The 20,729-nt window shown below is 39.3% G+C and overlaps 1 protein-coding gene across 9 annotated transcripts in view; it reads left to right on the top strand.

The window, feature by feature from the left end:
• Positions 1–1,949: 1,949 nt before the first annotated feature.
• CCDC150 (coiled-coil domain containing 150) overlaps positions 1,950–20,729 on the top strand; it is a 96,739-nt gene continuing 77,959 nt past the window's right edge. For 6 of the 9 annotated variants that reach the window (XM_049615936.1, XM_049615934.1, XM_049615932.1 and 3 more), the window contains exons 1-5: positions 1,970–2,239; positions 9,656–9,819; positions 11,038–11,258; positions 12,147–12,322; positions 14,139–14,207. In XM_049615936.1, the coding sequence (XP_049471893.1) occupies positions 1,985–2,239; positions 9,656–9,819; positions 11,038–11,258; positions 12,147–12,322; positions 14,139–14,207 (885 nt within the window). In that variant the 5' untranslated portion in view covers positions 1,970–1,984. Of the gene's footprint in view, positions 2,240–9,655; positions 9,849–10,240; positions 10,383–11,037; positions 11,259–12,146; positions 12,323–14,138; positions 14,208–20,729 lie in introns of those variants that run through there. The other 3 variants (XM_049615933.1, XM_049615938.1, XM_049615939.1) reach the window with 3 other exon arrangements.

The following is a 20,729-nucleotide window of genomic DNA, read 5'->3' as shown; positions in this document are numbered from 1 at the left end:
AGAGAGGGAGAGAGAATATCCGAAGTGGGCTCTGTGCTGACAGCAGAGAGCCCAATGCGGGGCTTGAACTCACAAACCAGGAGATCATGACCTGAGCTCAAGTCCAACGCAAAAAGACTGAGCCACCCAGGTGCCCCTATTATATGTCTTTAAGCAAGAGACAGAAATAATTGGATTTACAGTTGACTTTCAAACAACATGGGTTTGAACTGCATGGGTCCACTTATATATGGATATTTTAAATAAATACAGCATAATACTCTAAATGTATTTTCTCATCCTTACGATTTTCTTAACATTTTTTCTTTAGCTTACATTATTGTAAAAACAGAAAATATGTTAATCAAATCTATTTTATTTGTAAGACTTCAACAGTGGACTATTAAGGATTCTGGGGTATCAAAAGTTATACATGAAGTTTTGAACACATGGGGTTTCAGGGCCACTAACCCCCATGTTGTTGTTGGGTCAACTGTGATTTTTAAGATCACTTTAGCAGATATATAAAGGTTGCATTGGGAAGGGTGATCAGAAAACCAATTAGAAGTCTAATGTGGTATTTTAGTGAGAGCATATATGGTTTTCATGGAATCTCAAGCTTTTGATGACTGAAAAGACTTTTATCAATGGGTCAAGACATATAAAAGCCATTTATCACTTGAAAATCAAGAGTGAAATCAGACAAAAAATCAATATTCTTAGGCACTTAAAAAAATAAAAACAGACTTTTTATATAATGAATTCTCAGGTATCCAAGACTGATTCTCTAGCAGATGAATTCATTTATTGAAGAATTCAGATTCTGTTCTCTAACTTTGTAATTGCTTAAGTTCTTATATGGTTTTCCAGGTGGTAGAAAGAGGAAAAGAAATGAAAAACAGTAAACTTAATCAATTGGCTCCCTGACTGTTGCTTAACATGCGGATTCAGGAAGGTGAAAATGCTCATTACATTGAAGTGTGTGGCTATCTGTGGAGGGCATACACATATAGCTCATCTCCGCAGATAAATCAGACATCATTGAAAATGTACATACTGAGAGAATAATTGGCTCTTTGTGTTGATGCTCTAAAGTACTCTCCCACTTTTCCTATTAAAAGCTTTATTTGGTCCCTCCACCTGAATAATGTATGCAGGGCTCATTTCTCTTTTACCAGACGGGCTCATAGTTTAATGAATACATCTTACAGCTGTGGTTTGATAGACATTCTTTCTATCTCATGTTGAAGCTTGGCTATCAGAATTATCAAAATAGCCAGATCATTTCAGTCAGGCACTTGCTCAGCAAATGAGGACTCATCTGGAATTTGACTGCATTCATTTGAGGGCTAAAGTTATTCTCAGCTGCGCCCCCAAGGAGATTAAGAGAAACGCCTTAATTGCCCTGATGGTGGTAACAGGTGTTCTCTTCAGCTACCTAAATGCAAAGCCATGTTGTCTTTTCACTGGAGGCTTCTCATCAAGTGTGAGTTCCCAGCCTTACAGCAAAACAACTTTAAAACGGCTGCAGTATTATTTTCAAATCTTTCTTCTTTCTTAGCTATTTATAGCCCTATTTAGAAATACCTATTCACTTCCCGGTTGACAAGGCAAGAAATAGATTATGCTGATGAAACAAAAGACAAGCGAACAGAAAACATGCCTTTTACTCTCCGTCTGGCCATGGACGAGGATGAAGAGGCCCTTGGTTTTTCCTTCGAGAGAATAATGTTTGAGTTTGTATTTTTAATATTTTTTTAATGCTCATTAACAAAGTCTGTTGTATTTTCTTATCGTTCAGAAGTTACTTGTTATTTTAGTCCTCCTAAAACTAAAATCATTTTCTAATCATGGATTTCTCCTGTTACAGGGTATGTTTGCCAAATTACCTAAGTGCCGCCGGTTCACCCGGGTAGAACCAGTAATTCTGCAAAGTAGACAGGACAATCCGTGAGGTTGAGTGGGAGAAAACTACATATCCCGGCATGCCTCGCTCGCGAGCACAATGGAGCCCTGTCGTCATCCGGGGTCACGGGGCTCAGCGTTCCTTACGCACGGCCGGATTCCGGCCTGGGTCCCGCCCCGGGCGGAGGGCCCTCCTGGGCCGGGAAAACTGCAATTCCCGGCATGCGCTGCCACGGATGCGCCTGCGTACAGGAGCTACCGCGCCGGAGCGGGTTGGTTTAAAGCGCGTTTAGTTCCATGGAAACCCGCCTACCTGCTGCGGGACAGAGTTACAGGCGGTCGGATGGACTGTGGGGTAAGGGCGACCGTGCCGTGGACCGGTTAATCCGGGAACGGAGGTGCTGGGCCCGCGGGGGAGAGCTGGCAGCTCACATAAGACCACCATCACCTGTCCCTTTTGCCTTTTGTCCTCCCTGGCAGAGTTTAGTCTCGTCCTCTGGACGTCGGGACCCTGATTTACGGCGCTTCTGTGCTTGATGCGAGTGAAAACCGTTTAGGAGCAAAGTTTGCATTGGCCTGGCTCTAGCTGAGGGAAGGAGGATAGCTACCAGAGAGGGCCTCCAGATGAGCCCCAACACCACCTTTTCTTTTTGTTTGGCTGGAGGTTATCGGTTCCTAGAAAAGCCATTTTGACGTTTTTGTTTGTTTGTTTTTAATTACAATTAATTAATTATAACACCGGTTATATTCCCTGATCTGTTTATTAGAATGCAGGTGTCAGGAATTGGCTTTCGTTCATTGAAATTTCCTCAGTGCCTGGACAGAATACACGTTCGTTAAATTTTTCCAAAATTTCCTCCTGTTTGTTTGCCACCTGCAGTGTCCCATGCACTGTGCTAGGCTCTGAAGATAGGGATTAATCTGACCCTACTGGGGAGAAGCTCACAGTCTGGCTTGAACACCCACCCACTCCTCATGTCCCTGACTTGTGAGTCTTGGAGCACCCAGAACTAGATCCCTTTAATCCTTTCTGTTCTCTGTTAGGCAGTCTTGTGCCTTTACAAGCTACATGTGTGTTGAGAATTTAAGAATTTATATCTCCAGTCCACAACTCTCCCTTGAACTCTGTATCTACAAGTTCAGTCGTGTTGGTCGTCTTTCCGGTTTTAAATTTTACATTTCCAAAACAACTCAATCTTCCGACTAAAGCTAATTCTTCTGAAGGGCTTCTATTGTCTAAATAAATGGCAGCACCGTCTTCCAATTGCTTCCTTGCTCTCATGTTTCATATCTAATTCATTAGCAAAACCAATTTTTAAAATATGGTTGGACTCTGACCACTTCTTACTATTGTGTTGCTATCTATCACCCTGGTCCTATCCAGTGGCACCACCTGCCTGGATTATTGTAGCAGCTTCCCAACTGGTCTTCCTACTTCTGTGGTTGTCCTCCCACCATCGTGGGAGGGTATCCAGAGTGATCCAGTTAAAGTAAGTTAGATCACAGCACGCCTCAGCTCTGTACCCTCCAATGGCTCTGAGAGTCACTGAGAGTAAAGACCAAATCTTTCCAATAGCCTTTCAGGCCTAATATGATCTGGTCCCTTTATTACCCTCTGACCTCACCTCCTGTAGTTCTCTACTTCCCTTACTCCTCTCCAGCCAGACTGACCTCCTTACTGTTTGTGAAGATCTTTGTACTCATCGTTCACTCTTTCTGGACTTCTCTGTCCCCTAGATGTTTACATGACTCACGCCTCCACCTCCTTCACAGGTCTTTGCTGAAATATCATCTCAGTGAGGCTTTCTTTGATCAGTCTGTTTAAAATGAAAGCCAGCACCACAGCTCTTATCCTATCCTCTTTCCTACTTTTTCTCCATTGCACTATCAGCAATAAACAAACTATGTATTTTACTTAATGTCTGTGCTCCTTAGTTGGAATATAAGCTTCATGAGGGCAAGGAATTTTGTCTGTTCACTACTGTATTTCCCAGTGCCTATAACAGTTTCCAACTCATGGTAGCATTCAGGAAATATTTGTTGGCTTTATGAGCGAATGAAGACAGTATTACTGAACACATTATTTTCCAATGGTTGTGATAACATCAAGTCCCTAGCCTGTTATTTTAGAACTGACAGCATATAGTTGTACCTATTGCCAGGTGTAGGAATGGAGCCTATGTCCACTGAAGCAAGTGTCCCTATTTTTTTTTTTTTTAGAATTTATTTTTCAGTTCTCTCTATACCCAACGTGGGCTCTAACAACCCCAAGATCAAGAGTTGCATTCACCACCAAGTGAGCCAGTCAGGAGCCCCAAGTATTCCCTTTACAGTTACCTGGCTTATACTAGGATATTACTTATAATATTAGTCTTATTCATGCCATCCTTTCAGTGACGTAACCTACTTAGAAGCTCCTTAGAAATACTCTCCCTAGAGTGGAAAATGGGTGATGGGCATTGAGGAGGGCACCTTTTGGGATGAGCACTGGGTGTTGTATGGAAACCAATTTGACAATAAATTATATTTAATATAAAACATAAAAATATGCTTATTTACAGTTATAAAAATAAAATAAATAAAAATATATATATTAAAAAAAGAAATACTCTCCCTAAATTAAGTTGATGATAATACATTTTTAAAAGTAGCTATGAATGAACTTTTTTAAAAACTAGAAGTTTATATCTCAGTGATTTTATTACTGTTACGATCAAGTATCAGGACTTAGGTTCAAGACTACAGTGATATTTTTACCTTTTCAAAAGCAGCAAAGCAACATAAGTCAAGCCATAGCCTCTTTGCTAGAATAGTAGCAATTGGAGCTATATTCTTTTCTTGTAAGACTGTTCTTAGACTATGAGCTTTTGAGCTATGACTTCAGAAGATCTGCCAAGTGGCCAGTGGATTGTGTGTGGGAGCCTGCCAAATAAGGGAAGACAGACGGGTATGAGTAACTAGTGAAATGAGAGTCTCTCCCAACTCAACAGATTTACTGGATCCCAGGTAGTTACCTCACTCTTTCTTTAACAGGTTCCCAGGTACTCAGGGACTCTCCCTCGTGGATATTAAGGCTGTCTCCCTCTTGCTATTCATCTACCATTGCTTCCTTGGGCTTTCCTGACCTTGACATTTTTTTTTCTCTTTCCTATTGTAGGGAAGGTTTGTGGAGGGATGGTTTTCAGCTAATCCTGGCACCTGTTTTTAACCTCCAAAGGGTAGATTGGCTTGTTTGCTTTTCTAGTCAACTTCTTGGATGACTTGATCATGTTCATGAGTGATTCACTAAGAATATTTCAAGAACGCTGCCATGTTCACTAAGAAGCTTTATCCCTGCCCGCCATCAGTCTGTCCCAGGCACCTCAGTCTTCCCTTCCTTAGGGTGAATTTTCTGTAAATCTCTTCCCCCTCAGAGTCTAGGGGCCAAGTTTATTTCTTCCTTTTTGTTTATTTTTTTTCATCTCTGGAAGCCTGAGTAGCTCCAGTGTAGATCAAGTGGGTGTGAGTGATGATGCAAATCAAATTCTTACTCAAACATATATGGACTTCCTCTTTTTTTAAAAAATGAAGCAATTTAATTTGAATTGTTTTCCATTTTGTTTTTATGTCTGAAAGAGCCTACATACTGTAAAGTAAATGTGAACATTTTATACATATAGGTACCTTAGGGACATGTCGGCATAACCGTGATTTTTTTCAACAGTTACATGCAAAAATTTTAGGTGGCAACCTATATCCCATTCAAAATATGTGGGAAGCTTGTATTCCATTTCCTGTATTTTTTCCCCTAAATGGACTAATGTTTGTATTAGTATTTTGTGCTTGGCTTCTGGTATAAATAAATAGAGATCATCCTTTGTATTATAACCAGATACTTCAGCCTAACAAGTTGTTAAGGAAGTTGTCCTCCCCCCACTTCCCAGCACTGCTTGTCTTTTCTTTTATGGCCTCCTTCTACTTGTTTCTCCACCAGCTATTGCCTGGGACTACTGTGTATTAGTTAGGAATCTTGTTGCAAGCAACAGAAAAAAGTGTTTAAAACAAAAGAAAAAGTTTATTTTTCTTAAATAAGAAGTTTGGATGTTACAAGTTTTGAAAAAAAAAAAGGCTAATCTGAGTTTCCCTTACCTTTTCCTTGTGTTTCTCAGATGCTGGTGATCTCTGGCTGTTTATATCTAAAAGTGAGGTACTACATGACTGACTCAAAGAGAGCTCTCAAAACTGTGGGCTTCATATGGGGAAAGAAAGGACAGGTGCCATCATTTCAGTTTTTTTAATGGCAAAAACAAAACCCTTCCCAGAAGCTCCTTGCAAACTTTGTGCCCAAAGCCTCATTGGCCAGAATGTGTCATATGGGTGTGCCAGTTGCAAGGGAGGCTGGGGACATGAACTTTTCAGCTTCTGTTAGGGAGAGAACAAAGGAGCCAACTATGTCTACCCCAAACCTTATTAAACACCTTCTACATTTTCTCCTCACTTCAGGCCTAGTTTATTTCTAGGTGGACAGTAAAGAGACAGCAGGTGACAGAAAATGCAATGGAGGGTAAATCCATGTGGTGTTTCTCCATTGTTACCGTTCCATTTTCTCCCTACCCCACACTAGTGGTGGTTTTCCCAACCCTAGCCCTAGTTTCATGGAGGCTCTTCATTCTGTTACCAGAGAAATACTATCCTGGTTCCTGTGGTAACATGAGCAGGAGTCTCCAAATCTGGCTTTTTTCAGAAACATAGATGAACCTTACTTCAAATCTTTGTATATACATAGACCCCTTTACTACCTATATGTACCTTTGTCTTTCCCTTCAGGAAAAATTGAAAGCATGGAAGGAAGTTAATAATGAGCTTCTCTACCTGCATATCCTTAAACTGATTGTTAACAGAAAATGTTTTTTAAAAATTGAAATTATATGTGTCAGAAATGCTTTCTACTTCATAGAGGAGGATAAAAGAGAGAAATCCTGGTCAGAAGCACTAAAATAAGAGTAAAAAGAAAATTTGTACCCTTTGACCTTTATCATTCCTTATCCCCCCCTCCAGACCATTCTCTTCTGTTTCAGCCTTTTTTTTTTTTAATTCCACATATAAGTAATATCAGACAGTATCTTTCTTTCTCTGTCTTGTTTATCTCAGCTTAGCATAATGCCCTCTAGATTAATCCATGTTGTTGTGAATGGCAGAGTTTCCTTTCTTTTTACAGCCAAATAATATTTTATTAAGTATACACATCCACACACATCCACATATATATGTATATATATCACATTTTTTTTTATCCACTTACCTGTTGAAAGATAAGGGTATGTAGGTTGTTTCTCTATCTTGACTATTCTGAATAATGCTGCTGTGAACATGAGTGAGCAGCCACTTCTTCAAAATGATGTCTTTGATTCCTTTGGATATATACCAAGGAGTGGGATTGCTGGACCATATGGTAGTTCTATTTTTAAATTTTTTGAGGAACTTCCATACTGTTTTCCATAATGACTGTACTATTTTATATCCCCACCAACAGTGTATAAGGCTTCTCGTTTCTCCAAATCTTCACCAACATTTGCTGTCTGTCTTTTTGATAATAGCTACCCTAATAGGTGTGAGGTGATACTCATTGTGGTTTTGATTTGCACTTCCCTGGTGGTTAGTGATATTGAGCACCTTTTCATTTATCTATTGGCCCTCTGTACATTGTCTTTGGGGGAAATGTCTATTTAGGTCCTCTGCCCATTTTTTACTTGGATTCTTTGCTTTTTTGCTATTGAGTTATATTTTGGACATTAATGCCTGATCAGATCAGTGGTATGTAATTATTTTCTACCATTCTGTAGGTAACCTTTAAAATAAGAAGTTCTGAGGATCCAATGTACAGTATGGTAACATAGTGATCTGTTGTATAGTTGAAAGTTGTGAGTGGGTCTTAAGCATTGTTACCCCACAAACACACAAAGTTAACTATATTATCTATGTGGGGTGATGTGTTAATCATCTTGATCTTGGTAACCATTCTACAGTGTATATGTATATCAAATCATCACATTGTCCACTTTAAATATATTCAATTATATTCTATTATTCCTCAGTAAAGTTTAAAAAAAAGAAGATGGAAAAGACAATAGGCCATTCTCTGGGACCTTTGGGAGGAAGATAAAAGGTGATTGGAGAGCTATTTCAGGATGAAGATATGTCGTTGATGTCTGTAGCACTGTTATATTGGCAAGAAGCTCATCCTTTTCATAGCTCCTCACCATAATTCTTGCCCCCTTAAATCTTGCCATCAGTTTTCCCACTTCTTTAATTCTTGCCTTGAGTGATGGAGACGACCTTCAGTGACTGGGACACTTCGACTGCCTGGGAGGTGAGGGGGAGAGATCTGATTATACAGTAAATAGGGGAGAAAACATGTGTTCCTAATATCTGAATGGGATCTTTATGAACATGTTTCCATAGGGATACCATTGCTAGTAATGGTTAAGGTTTACAGGCTGGTTAGTGTAGAAATGTCTATACAGGATGGAGTTGCAGGAAAATGTCCTTAAAGTTTCTTTCTATCAATGATCTTGTCATGAACTTTGGGTCCATGATTCACTTATATGTTAAGACTGCTTCTTCTTTGTTAATTCTGTCTCATTTGTCACTAATATTTCAAAAAGTAGTCTCACTACTCCCATTTACTCTTAGACAATTTGGGGAGAGAAATCTGGAAATTTTATGTCAGTAGCTATAGAAGAGTCTTTGCTAGGCTATGAAGTTAAGTTTGCAAATTATTTTTTAAAATTGCTGCTTTGCTGTAGTTAGTACATTTATTTTATAATAACTGCTCAGAGGGCGCCTGGGTGGCTCAGTTGGTTAAGTGTCCAATTCTTGGTTTTGGCTCAGGTCATGATCTCACAGTTCTGGGAGTTTGAGTCCCACGGTGGGCTCTGCACTAGCAGTGCAGAGCCTGCTTGGGATTCTCTCTTTTGCGCGTGCATGCTCTCTCAAGAGAGAGATAAATAAATAACTCAGAAGTCTCAGTATAGGATTTTTTTTCTGATAGGTTGGTTGGAATATGTTTTATTCCTTTTTTAAGTTTATTTATTTTGAGAGAGAGAGAGAGAGAGAGAGAGAGAGAGAGAGAGAGAGAGGCCATGGGAAGGGGTAGAGAGAGAAGGAGAGAAAAGAGAATCCCAAGCAGGCTCTGTGCTTCAGTGTGTAGCCAGACTCAGGGCCTGATCTCATGAACTGTGAGATCATGACCTGAGCCAAAACCCAAGGGTCAGCTGCTTAACTGACTGAGCCACCCAGGTGCCCCAGGTGGGAATGTGTTAAAATGACAGTGGCTGGTAATGAAAGAGTGATAATTCCCTCAGCCAAGTCATAGGTCCTAGTGTGTGTCTAAAAGTAGCAGATAGGATAGACTAGATTATGATGATCAGACTAGTAGTTTGTTACAAAATACTCAGCAATCTCAGTGGATGATAACAGCATTAAGTTTATTGCCCATTCACCATGGATGTCATGGACGGGTCATAGCTCTGCTTCATGTCTTCTTCGTCTTGGCACAGGAGGCAGGCCCTGTCTGGGTGTTGCCCATCTCATGGAGGGGGAGAAAGAAGGAGATGATGAAAGACAAGTTGGGTCTTAAAGCTTCCACCTGCATTAAATTGACCAAAGCAAAACACATGGCTGTTCCTGAGCTCAACAGGACAGGGATGTATAATTCTCCCATAAGAAGGGGCAGTAACTGTTTTGAACCATAGTAGAACCTACTATACTAATAATGTGATTTTAATCTCAGGTGCATATGGAAACTGCAATGTCTAGACAGGTCCTCTCTCCAACCCACATCAATGCTACAGCTTCTGAAACGTTCACGGTACTTCAACAAAGGATGAGAATAGCTGAGGAACAGACCAGTTCTCTGAGGGATGACCTAATAATGTTGGACTTTGGTGAAAAAAGGTAACACGTGGAAAATGAACTAGATCTTTGTAAGTTGAAGAATTTTGCTTCACTGGTTATTAATAAGGAGTCGAATTACAGATGGTTTGGCTGATGAAATAGGTGTTTATGAAAGAATTGAGAAAAAAACAGTTTCCATTTGAACATTAATTAGAAAATATTTGCAAGATAATTGTTATCGTGTAAGAGGTACTACCACTACTACCCTAAATAGATATTTAAATTGTGCTAATTGAGGTACACAAACTTTGATATCCTGTTCACCTTCAAATCTTGATTGAAAACAAACATGGAATTTTTTGTATAATGAGAAAAAACTTGGTTCTTATTTTTTAAATCAGAAATAGTCTTTGATATTAGTTAAGGTGAACATTTAAACTTGATTCATGCCATTGAAATAGTTTTCATTTTCTTTCCCCAGACTTATTGTAAATTAAAAGAAAGGCTTTTAGTCTTTAAAAACCATTTGTCCCCAATGGCTAAAGAAGATATTGCCATTAGAAGTTGGATTATCAATGGCCTGAAGAATCTGGGTGACTTAGCAGCCAATATCAAATTTGCTGGTGTGATTTTCTTTAAGATTACGTACATATTTCCTTTGTGTTTCTCTTGAAACCCTGAAATAATTATAATTGGTATTACAGCAACCAAAAAATGAATAATTCTTCACTTAAAGATTAAATCTGTACAGATGTTGAGTATGTTAGAATAAAGTAGGAATGTTTATGGGCACCTGGGTGATTCAGTCAGTTAAGTGTCTAACTCTTGATTTTGGCTCAGGTCATGATCTCACAGTTTGTGGGTTCGAGCCCTGTGTGGGCTCTGTGCTGACAGCGCAGAGCCTGGAGCCTGCTTCAGATTGTGTCTCCCTCTCCTCTTCCCCTTCCCTGCTCGCACTCTCTGTCTCTCAAAAATAAACATTAATTCTTAGTTTATAGATTCAGCATTTATCATGTTTTAGGTATCACATAAAAGTTTACAAAAAATTACATTAAAAGAAACAACCATTATAAAATCAGTGGTCTTTATCCATCTGATAATAGTCTCATCCTCAATACCTAATGGTGCCTTCTATATTTAAATTTGGAGAAGCTAATGGATGCTTGTTAACTAAGGATCTAATTTTCATTCTTGGTAGAATGTTACACTGACCTGATGGTTGGGATTATCATAGTACATTGCATTACATAATATTGTTAAATTGGGATCTTTGTCCAGAGGCCAATTGGAAGCTCCAAAATGTTTAGAAGAGGCTTTGAGCCAGAACATCATTAGTCCTATCCAAAAAGAAGTAATTTGTTCAGGAAAAACGGATATTCTGTGGAACAACTGTGAGTTTCTGGTAAATCGAATGTGCCGTCTGGAAAGCCTTATCCAGTCTTTGAAGATGAACATCTTTTGTCTGCAAACTGAAAAGGATTTGAATCCACAGAAAACAGGTACAGAGAGGAGAGCATCATCAAATTTTGATCCTATATGGGTGTTTAATGAGTTTTTGATTCTTTTCTTTTCCTGATCTTCTTTCAAATGCTTTCAAATGCTTGTAGACTCTGGGTCTGGAGTTCTCTCTTGTTCAGCAAGAAAGCGGTATGCAGGATTAAAAATGCAAGAGAGGCTAATGTTCAGGAGGGAACAAGAGCCCCGAGTAAGGGTCCTTTTTCAGTTTTTATTAGGATCAGAAGGCTTACAAGCTTGATGGGCGTGCAGAGAGACGATGAAACCGTGAACATACAACGGTTCACGATGAAACTGTGAACATACAACGGGAGAAGGGAATTTTGGAGATTTGTGGTGTTAGGGGTTTGGGTCAATACAAAACAAAATCCTGGTGCTGGGTGGAAAGTTTGTGGGGCAGACATGAGGCCCCACCTCTGTTTGCCTAAAGTGGCCTGGGGGACAAGAAGTGCAGAGCATGCTACCTCAGGGTCAACAAGGCACCTTTCTTTTGCTAATTAGCCGCGCTCTGGGCAACTTTGCCCTGCTGTGGCCTACAGCCCTATTTACCTTTTTACCTAATTTGGTCCTTCCTTCAGGTGAAAGCAGCTTTCTGCTATTGTACTAAATTGGGCATTTCCGCCTGAATACCTAATCTTGTTTACCTCATCTTGGATGTTTTCCTCCTGAGATTTCCTCATTCCTATACCTTTGTCCTATACTGGGGGCCTTTGCCCCAATTACCTAACCTTATTTACCTAATCTTGTTTACCCAAACTTGGGTGTGTACATCCTATGGCTTTCTAATTATTTATGCCTTGTTAACCCTTCGTGCAAGCTCAGGGAATTCCTAAGCTTATACCCCACAATGACCTTTCTCTGCTGTTGGGTAGCTCTTCTGAAGGATCAACTGAACGCAATACAGGAGAAGCATACCAAGGACCTGAAGCTGTTGCATCTTGAGGTGATGAATTTGCGCCAGCAACTAAGAGATGTAAAAGAGGAAGAAGACAAGGCACAAGAAGTACAAAGGTTGACTGCTACCCTGGAGGTTGCCTCAGAGACCAAGGTTTGAATCCAGATTTCTGAAATACAGATTCACTATTATCTGTTAACTGGAGGAGGCAACAGATCCATAAAATTGAGTTAAAAATAGGTGATGTGAGGATTCTTGACATTTCAAAGTTATCTACATTGATAACATAAACCATTGTGTGCCATCAGTAATGTAATATTTATAGAGCCCTTACCCTATACACATGAAAGTGAAAGTCCAGAGATAGAAGTAGTGTCTCTGCTCTTCAAAGAGCTTACATGCTAGGTGGGAGAACAAGGAATAATGTGAAGTACTAAATAGAGAAAGAATAAGGGCATAGGAAATGATAAAGGGCAGTGTGGGACAATCAGTGGATATTGAAGAGTAAGTGTTTCACGTTCAGGGGGTTTGAGAGGGTGAGTGTGCCCTATCTAGAGAAGGGGAAACTTCAAGAAAGAGATAAGACCTGAGCTGAACCTTTAGAAGCTAAGATAGAGAGGTGAGGACATTTCAAAGAGTACATACTGAGGCAGGAAAGCATATAGAGTAGGATAATAAACTAACAATTTTGTTTAACCTCCTAGGGCTGTGCAGTATCATAGATGGTAAATATGTTATTGTGTTTAATTAAAAAAAAAAACACACATGACATAGGATATTATTGTCCCCATTTTAGTAATAAAAGTATTGGGGCCCAGAGAGAATTCATTTTCTCTAAGATCACACTTCCTTGTCTTCTTACTGTTAACCCAGGTTTGAACTTAGATCTTTCCACTGGTACAGTTAGAGGAAATGCACAAACTAGGCTGACAGCAGTGAGGATTTGTTTGGGGCAAATAAATTGGAACTTAGTTAGAGATCACATAGAGGATTTCAAAATCAAGAATAATCAATAGTTGGGCTTGATCCTATGGAGGGTGATTAACATTTTTGATAAGGAAGAAACATATCAAAAACAGGCAAACTAATCTGGCCAGTAGTGTAGAGTTTTGGGAAACCAGTTAGGAGTTGTATGATTTGGGGCATAAGCCTTATTAGGTCTGACTTAGGGTTGTGGCATTTTGAAAAGAAAGATACTGTGAAGAAAGATAACGCTAGAATATGGTGCTGGACAGGAGCGGAGAGTAGGAAAGAAGGCAAAGATGACTGAGGTTTTACATCTTGGATTGTGGTGCCATTAATAGTGACGTAAAAGAGAATAAATAGTGAAAGCTGTGTTTGTTTTTGTTGTTGTCTTATTTATTTTTGAGAGAGAGAGAACACATGTGTGCAAGCAGGGGAGGAGCAGAGAGTGGGGGCAAAGGATCTGAAGCAGGCTCTGCGTGGACAGCAGAGAACCCAGTATGGGGCTTGAACTCATGAATTGTGAAATCATGACCTGAGCTGAAGGCAGATGCTAAACCAACTGAGCCACCCAGGCACCCCTGAAAGCTGTGTTTTTGATTCTCAGTTCCTAAGCATGGATAATATTTGAGGCTAGAAGACATAGAATACTTGAAAAAAAAGCAAAAGGAATATACCCTGTAAGGAAGAGTTCTATCAATTATACCAGGTTCTCTCATTATTGAGTGTTATGTGTAAAGTGAATGCGAAGTTCACTTGAAGAAGTTAATCACTTCTTTGGTCTAAAAGGGAAAATGAAAGAAGTCATGAATCAAAGTAATCAAATAACCTTCTTTTTAGATATCTCACCATAATTTACTTCAGACACAAAATAGGTATTTATAACCATATTCAGAATAGCATTTATAGGTTGTTAGAAGGAGTCTAGATTTAAACTGATGTGCCTATAGATAGTTTCTTTCTATCATTTCAGATTGTTTAGAACCTTTTCTCCTTGTACTTTTAGAAGAATGCAGCCATTATTGAAGAGGAACTGAAGACTACAAAACGTAAAATGAACCTGAGAATTCAAGAGGTAAGATAGAAAAGATGCTAGCTGGTGGAGGGGGTGTTGGAATTACTAAGAGGACGTCAAGAAAGTAGAAAAAATGAAAAACTTTGAAAAAGAAAATGTTACTATGTAGTAGGAAGACTTTTAAAATATACCACGTGAAATTCAAGTGAAAGTGGCTGCCCTTATTTGACACTAAGAATTCTTTTTGCCTCAATATGGTCATACAACCAGAAATACAATAAGTGCTCTGTGAACTACAAAGGAAATTAGTTACCACATATTCATATGCTAGAGCTAAGTGAACACCTTCATACAAAGACCTTTTAAACTAAAGTATTTAAAACAAAAAGCTTTTAAGAAGCCTGTTCATCTAATTTTACCTTGAAACCTCCATTTCAACCTAAGTTTTAGTAGATAACAGATTGGGAATTGTGAAGTAGGTGGCTGCTAAAAGTTGCTGGACTAAAAATTGGCAGCTGAAAACAGTAGAAGAGTCAGGAGAATTAGTAATCCAACATACCCTGGCCTAAAAACCTCAATATTCCCTGACAGAATAATCATTTATGTTAATGCAAATCAAGAGGGTCAAATTATATTTAAAAAATTCTATTATATAAAACAGAGAAGTAGATACACTTTTTAGGAAAAATTTCAAGAAAAGTTTTTTATTTTTTTTAATGTTTATTTTGAGAGAGAGAGAGAGAGAATGAATGAGATGGGGAGGGGCAGAGAGAGAGAAAGAGAATCCCAAGCAGGCTCTGTGCAAGCGCGACGTGGGGCTCAATCGTAAGAACCCACAAGATCATGACCTGAGCTGAAACCAAAAGTCAGACGCTCAACCTACTGAGCCATCCAGGCACCCCTAAAGTTAATTTTTAAGTTATGGATTTTAGTGCTTACAGTGAGAAGTATAGCTCTCTGAAAAATTCTCTTATATATATTTTATTTGCTACTAATTATTGATAAAAGCATGATTGTTCATAGTTCTAATGTGTTATGTTTAGCATTTTTAGCTTTCAGATATTTTAGTAGACTATTTTTTAATGTGATTTTTTTTTTTTTTTTTTTAAATTTTAGAGAGGGAGAGAGTATGTGCAAGTGGGGGAGATGGGCAGAGGGGGAGAGAGGAAGAATCTTGAATCTTAAGCCAGCTCCTTACTGAGTGTGGAGCCCGATGCAGGGCTCGATCCCACCACCCCTGGGATCATGACCTGAGCCAAACTCAAGAGTCAGACACTCAACCGACAGAGCCACCCAGGTGCCCCAGTAGACTTTTTTTTTTTTTTTTTAAGAGAAGTTTCACATTTATAGAAAAATCACACAGAAAACAGTTCTCATAAACCTGTTCTTCCTATCTCCACAGTTTCCTCCCTTATTAACGTTTCACATTAGTGTGGTACATTTGTTACATTTGATGAACAAATATTGATAAATCATAATTAGCTAAGTCCACAATTTATTTTAAATTCACCCTTTGTTGATTACAGAGGATTAAAAACGGCCCCCCTCTCTTCCTGAGCCCCTAGCAACCACTGATCTTCTCACTGTCTGTAGTTTTGCTATAGTTGAAATGATTCCGTGCGTGGTTATTTTGGACTGGCTTCTATCACTTAGCACATGCCTTTAAAGTACCTCCAAGTCTTGTCATGGTGTGATAACTCATTTTATTGCCTAACAATATTCCATTGTATGGATGTACCACAGTTAGTTTATACATTCATCTATTGAAGTACACCTTCGTTGCTTCTAAGTTTTGGCAATTGTGAATAAAGCTACTTGAAACATTCATATGCAGGTTTTTGTGTGGACATGTTATCTACTCATTTGGATAAATACCTAGAACACAATGGCTGGATTATATGGTAAGCTTGTAAGTGTGCCAACATGTCTTAAAAAATTACTGTACCATTTTGCATTCACACCAACTAGGAATGAGTGCCTGTTGCTCCACATTCTCATCAGCAGGTTGTCAGTGTTTTGAATTTTTGCCATTCTAATATGTATGTGGTGGTATTGGTGTCTTGTTTTAATTATAATTCTCTAATGAAATATGATATTGAGTATCTTTTTATATGCCTGTTTGCCACCGTATATCTTATTTGGTGAGGTATCTGTTAGATCTTTTGCTTATTTTGTAGTTGGGCTGTTTGTTTTCTTATGTTGAATTTCAAGAGTTCTTTGTATATTTTGGGTATTAGTCCTGTATCAAATACGTTTTTGCAATTTTTCTCCCCTTCTGTAGCTTATCTTTTGCAGAGCAGAAGCTTTTAATTTTTTTTTTTTTAATTTTTTTTTTTAACATTTATTTATTTTTGAGACAGGGAGAGACAGAGCATGAATGGGGGAGGGTCAGAGAGAGGGAGACACAGAATCCGAAACAGGCTCCAGGCTCTGAGCTGTCAGCACAGAGCCTGACGCGGGACTCGAACTCATGGACCACGAGATCATGACCTGAGCCGAAGTCGATCGCTTAACCGACTGAGCCACCCAGGCGCCCCAGAAGCTTTTAATTTTAATGAAGTCCAACTTAACTTTTTTTCTTTTGGAGATTATACTCTGGTGTTATATCTACTAAGTCATCACTGAACCCAACATCACCAAGATTTTTCTCCTGTGTAATTTTTGGCAGCTGTATAGCTTTTAAATGCTTGTTTGTTTATGTATGTATGTATGTATGTATGTATGTATGTGTGTGTGTATTTAGAGAGCAAGTGGCGGGGTGGGGGGGGGGGGGCAGAGAGAAGGAGACGCAGAATCCCACATAGGCTCCTTGCTGTCAGTACCGAGCCTGATATGGGGCTCAAACTCACAAACTGCAAGATCATGACCTGAGCTAAAACCAAGAATTGCACACTTAACTGACTGAGCCACTGAGGCACCCCACAGAAACCTTATAATTTTGCATTTTACATTTAGATCTGTGATACTGATGGGGTTTTGGAGTGCTGGAGGGGCTCTAGTTATCATAGCCATTAACCCAGGAAATAAATGAGGGAGAAGCCCTCACATCTATTAGGAGGAAGAACAGTAAGAAAAAGTCAATGTCCCTTTTGTTAGGGATGGCCTGTCTTTCCTTCAGAAACCTGAGTTCTATCAGGAGGAGGCCTGTTTAGACATGCAGTTTGTCAGGAGGGAGTTTCCTAGTCAAAGACGTTTGGCCCAAACACATTCTGCAAGAGACCTTTAGCTCCAGGTTCTGATTTAGAGCCATGAAGGCCTGGACCTAGGGTAACTCCATTCATTTGCCCTATTTCCTGCAGGAGAGATCTGTTAAATCCTACTAAGGCCATGCAATATTACAGGAGATCAGTCCTTTCTTAAATTTTGCAATCCGAATTATTTCCAGTGGGTTAAAAGGGCATCCCAAGGAAGAGTCCTTGAGGACTGTAGAAGTTCCCATGTTCCCAGACAAGTAGGGAAGGACCATTACTAAAAATCCCATGACACCTGGGTGGCGTCCCACGCATAGGATATGTCAGAGGTTCCTGAGGTGTCAAAGCGACCTGAGGCATCCCTCGAACGAAATCACTATGGCCACAATATTACCTTGCCACTGAGGGCAATACTCCCCTGGAAGGCCCCATAAAGGGCCCCCAGTGGAAGGGATGCCAGCATCCTTCCACTTCCCTGTTGCATCCTAGGTTACAAATGGGTGCCCGGTGTATGGACCGAAATACCATACCCTGAAGGCTGTGCCCTAAAAGGCCGTGCCTTGAAGAACATGCCCTGATCGTCATGCCTTGGTTTACCTGATCTTTGAAGAGCATGCCACAGAAGCTATGTTTTAGTTTCTTGAGGAAAACTGCTGTTTTTAACCCATGGAAAACACTAGAAAAGTTTTATAAGAGGCAATGACCCAATTATGTAATTTAGGTAGTTAGTAGAGGACATTGACTAAAAACAGTAAAGATGGAAATCCATCATGCTTTAAGTGACATTCAAACACATACAGTCTTCACAGCCAACTTCCCTAGAAAATAGTCCCTGTTGGGTTTTAATTCATTCAGGTACTGATTTTGGCCACCTCCCAGTGGAGGTCACATGGCCAGAACTGGCTAGACCAGAGACGTGGAGGGGATCACATTAGACCAATGAGGAGGAAACCTCACATGGGAGTCTTAAGGTTGGCAGCCATCTAGGTGGCTGTCCTGTGCTCAATACAGACAACTTTGTAGAAGGACAGGAATAAGAGAGGGCATCAAGTTTCTGGGTCTCATTACCATCCCAGCCAGGGTACTAACTTCCAGCCAAAAGGCAGGCTTTCTCCTCCCTGTAGTCATGGGCTAGAGGATTGCAGCCTGAGCAATCAACAGCAAAGTGTTCCAGTAAGATGATACTCCTCGAAAAGCCTCTGAAATTAAAGTAAAGGAGGAAAAGAGAAAGTACTCAGCAACTTTGCACTGAAACTCAGAATCCAGATGAAAAGAATCAGCCCTGTGTTCAGGCCCCAAATGATGGGATTTTAGGGTGTTGGGGATTCAGAGCCAATGGCCAAGAAAGAATTCTTGAAGACGTCTTTGGTGCAAAAAGGTGATTTTATCAAAGCACAGGGACAGGACCTGTGGGCAGAAAGAGCTGCACTGGGGTTGTGCAGAGTGACTGATTTATATACTGTGGAGTCTGGAGGAAGGTAAAGTCAAGAGGAAGTTTCTTAAAGGGATTTCCATATGCTGAAGAGGATTTACAGATTACTGGAGGCCTACCTATTTATTGTCAAGCTAAGGTTATTTTTCCCTGTAGCAAAGCATTATCATTAAGATAGTAGGAAGTTCCTGATGAGGCTATTGATGAGATATTTGTAAACTGATGGAGATTATCAGTTTAACCTTTTGTTTTCTGTCCTTTCCTTTGTTATTGGGCAGCCAGGAGTGCCTGAGGAATGTCACACACCCTGAGGTGGGGGGAGAGGGGGAGTTGATTGTGCTAACTTGTGCTTGGCCCTCAGCTTGCTTTATGGTCCCTCATCAATACATTTTGAATTAATGAGGTGAAGTTTGTATCTAGATTCTTAGTGTGTGTATGTCCAGTTGTTCCAGCACCATTTGTTTAAGATTATCAGTGATTACCATATATTATTAGTTTTTATTAAGACAGTCTTATTTCTGCTATTTCTGGTATAAGACAATCTTATTTCAAGATAAAATCTTGAATTTTTATTGAACCCTGTCAAGAACCCATAGGACTGTCCTAGTCAAAATGCATTTTCGTATTCGAGCAGAATGGGTGTAATAGCTTGCTAGTGCTGCAGTACCAAAGTAGTACCACGGACTGGGTCACTTAACAACAGAAATTTCTTAAAATATTTCTGGAGATTTGAAGTCCAAGAGCAAGATGTCAGTAGGTTTTTGGTTTCTCCTGAGGCTTCTCTACTTGACTTGCAGATGGCTGCCTTCTTACTGTGTCCTCACATGGTCTTTTCTTTGTGCATATACATCCCTGATATCTGTTTATGTGTCCCAATTTCCTTGTCTTAGAAAGACACCCTTCAGGTTGGATTAGGGCCCACCCTAACAGTGTCATTATAGTTTATCACCTCTTTAAATGCCCTGTCTTTAAATAGAGTAACATTTGAGATACTACTGTTAGAGCTTCATTGGAGTAATTTGGAGGAATACAGGTTAGCCCAGATCAGAGGGCTGTATAAAGACAGAATAAATGTGGTATATATCTTCCTAAGAGATAAAATATATAAAATCTAGTTCTGATAAACATAAAGCTAATAGCTTTTAATAATGCTTCAGAAATACCTCAGTAGTATAATTATCAAATAAAGATTTCCTCTAGGGGCCCTTGTGTGGCTTAGTTGGTTAAGCGTCCAACTCTTAATTTCAGCTCAGGTCATGATCTCACAGTTCACGAGACTGAGCCGTGTTGGGCTTTGCGCTGACAGCACTGAGTCTGCTTGGGATTCTCTCCCTCTCTCCCTAACTCGTTTTCTTTCCCTCTCTCTCTCAGAAATAAATAAGCAAACATTAAGAAAAAAATTTGCTCTACAAAGGACTTAAATTAGATCTTGAGTATATTATACTATATAATTTGATCCAGAACTTAGAAAAATGCAGCAATCTCCTGAATGTAACAAAATAATTATAATCTGACAGTATAGTTAGTATCAGATTATTAATATAGCCAAAACCAAAAAGTATGGCTCATTCTTACATAAGATTGTAATACTTAACTGATATAGAAGGAATTTCTAAACTTGAAGGGACAGAATTATAAAAAGTTCGATAGATTTGACCACATAAGAATTAAAAATTCTACATTTAAAAAGAGCAAAAAGCAAAACTAATAAAACCCAGCAAAACTAGATAGAGTTAATAATCTTACCTTTTAAAGAACTTAAAATTGGCTAAAAAAAGATAAACAATATGAAAAAAACAAAAACAGTGGTCAACTAACAGGTCAGAACATGTACAGAGCTTATAACCGTATTAGAACATATTTAACCTCAGTAGTAACCAGAGAAATGAAAAACTGTCAAGATGTTATTTTTCATTTATTAAATTAGCAAAGATTTAAGAAAATAATAATACATACTAC

This window comes from Panthera uncia (assembly GCF_023721935.1).
Source record: "Panthera uncia isolate 11264 chromosome C1 unlocalized genomic scaffold, Puncia_PCG_1.0 HiC_scaffold_3, whole genome shotgun sequence".
NCBI lineage: Eukaryota > Metazoa > Chordata > Mammalia > Carnivora > Felidae > Panthera > Panthera uncia.
Note: the sequence above shows the minus strand (reverse complement) of the source record. Positions and strands in the feature narration are given on the sequence as shown.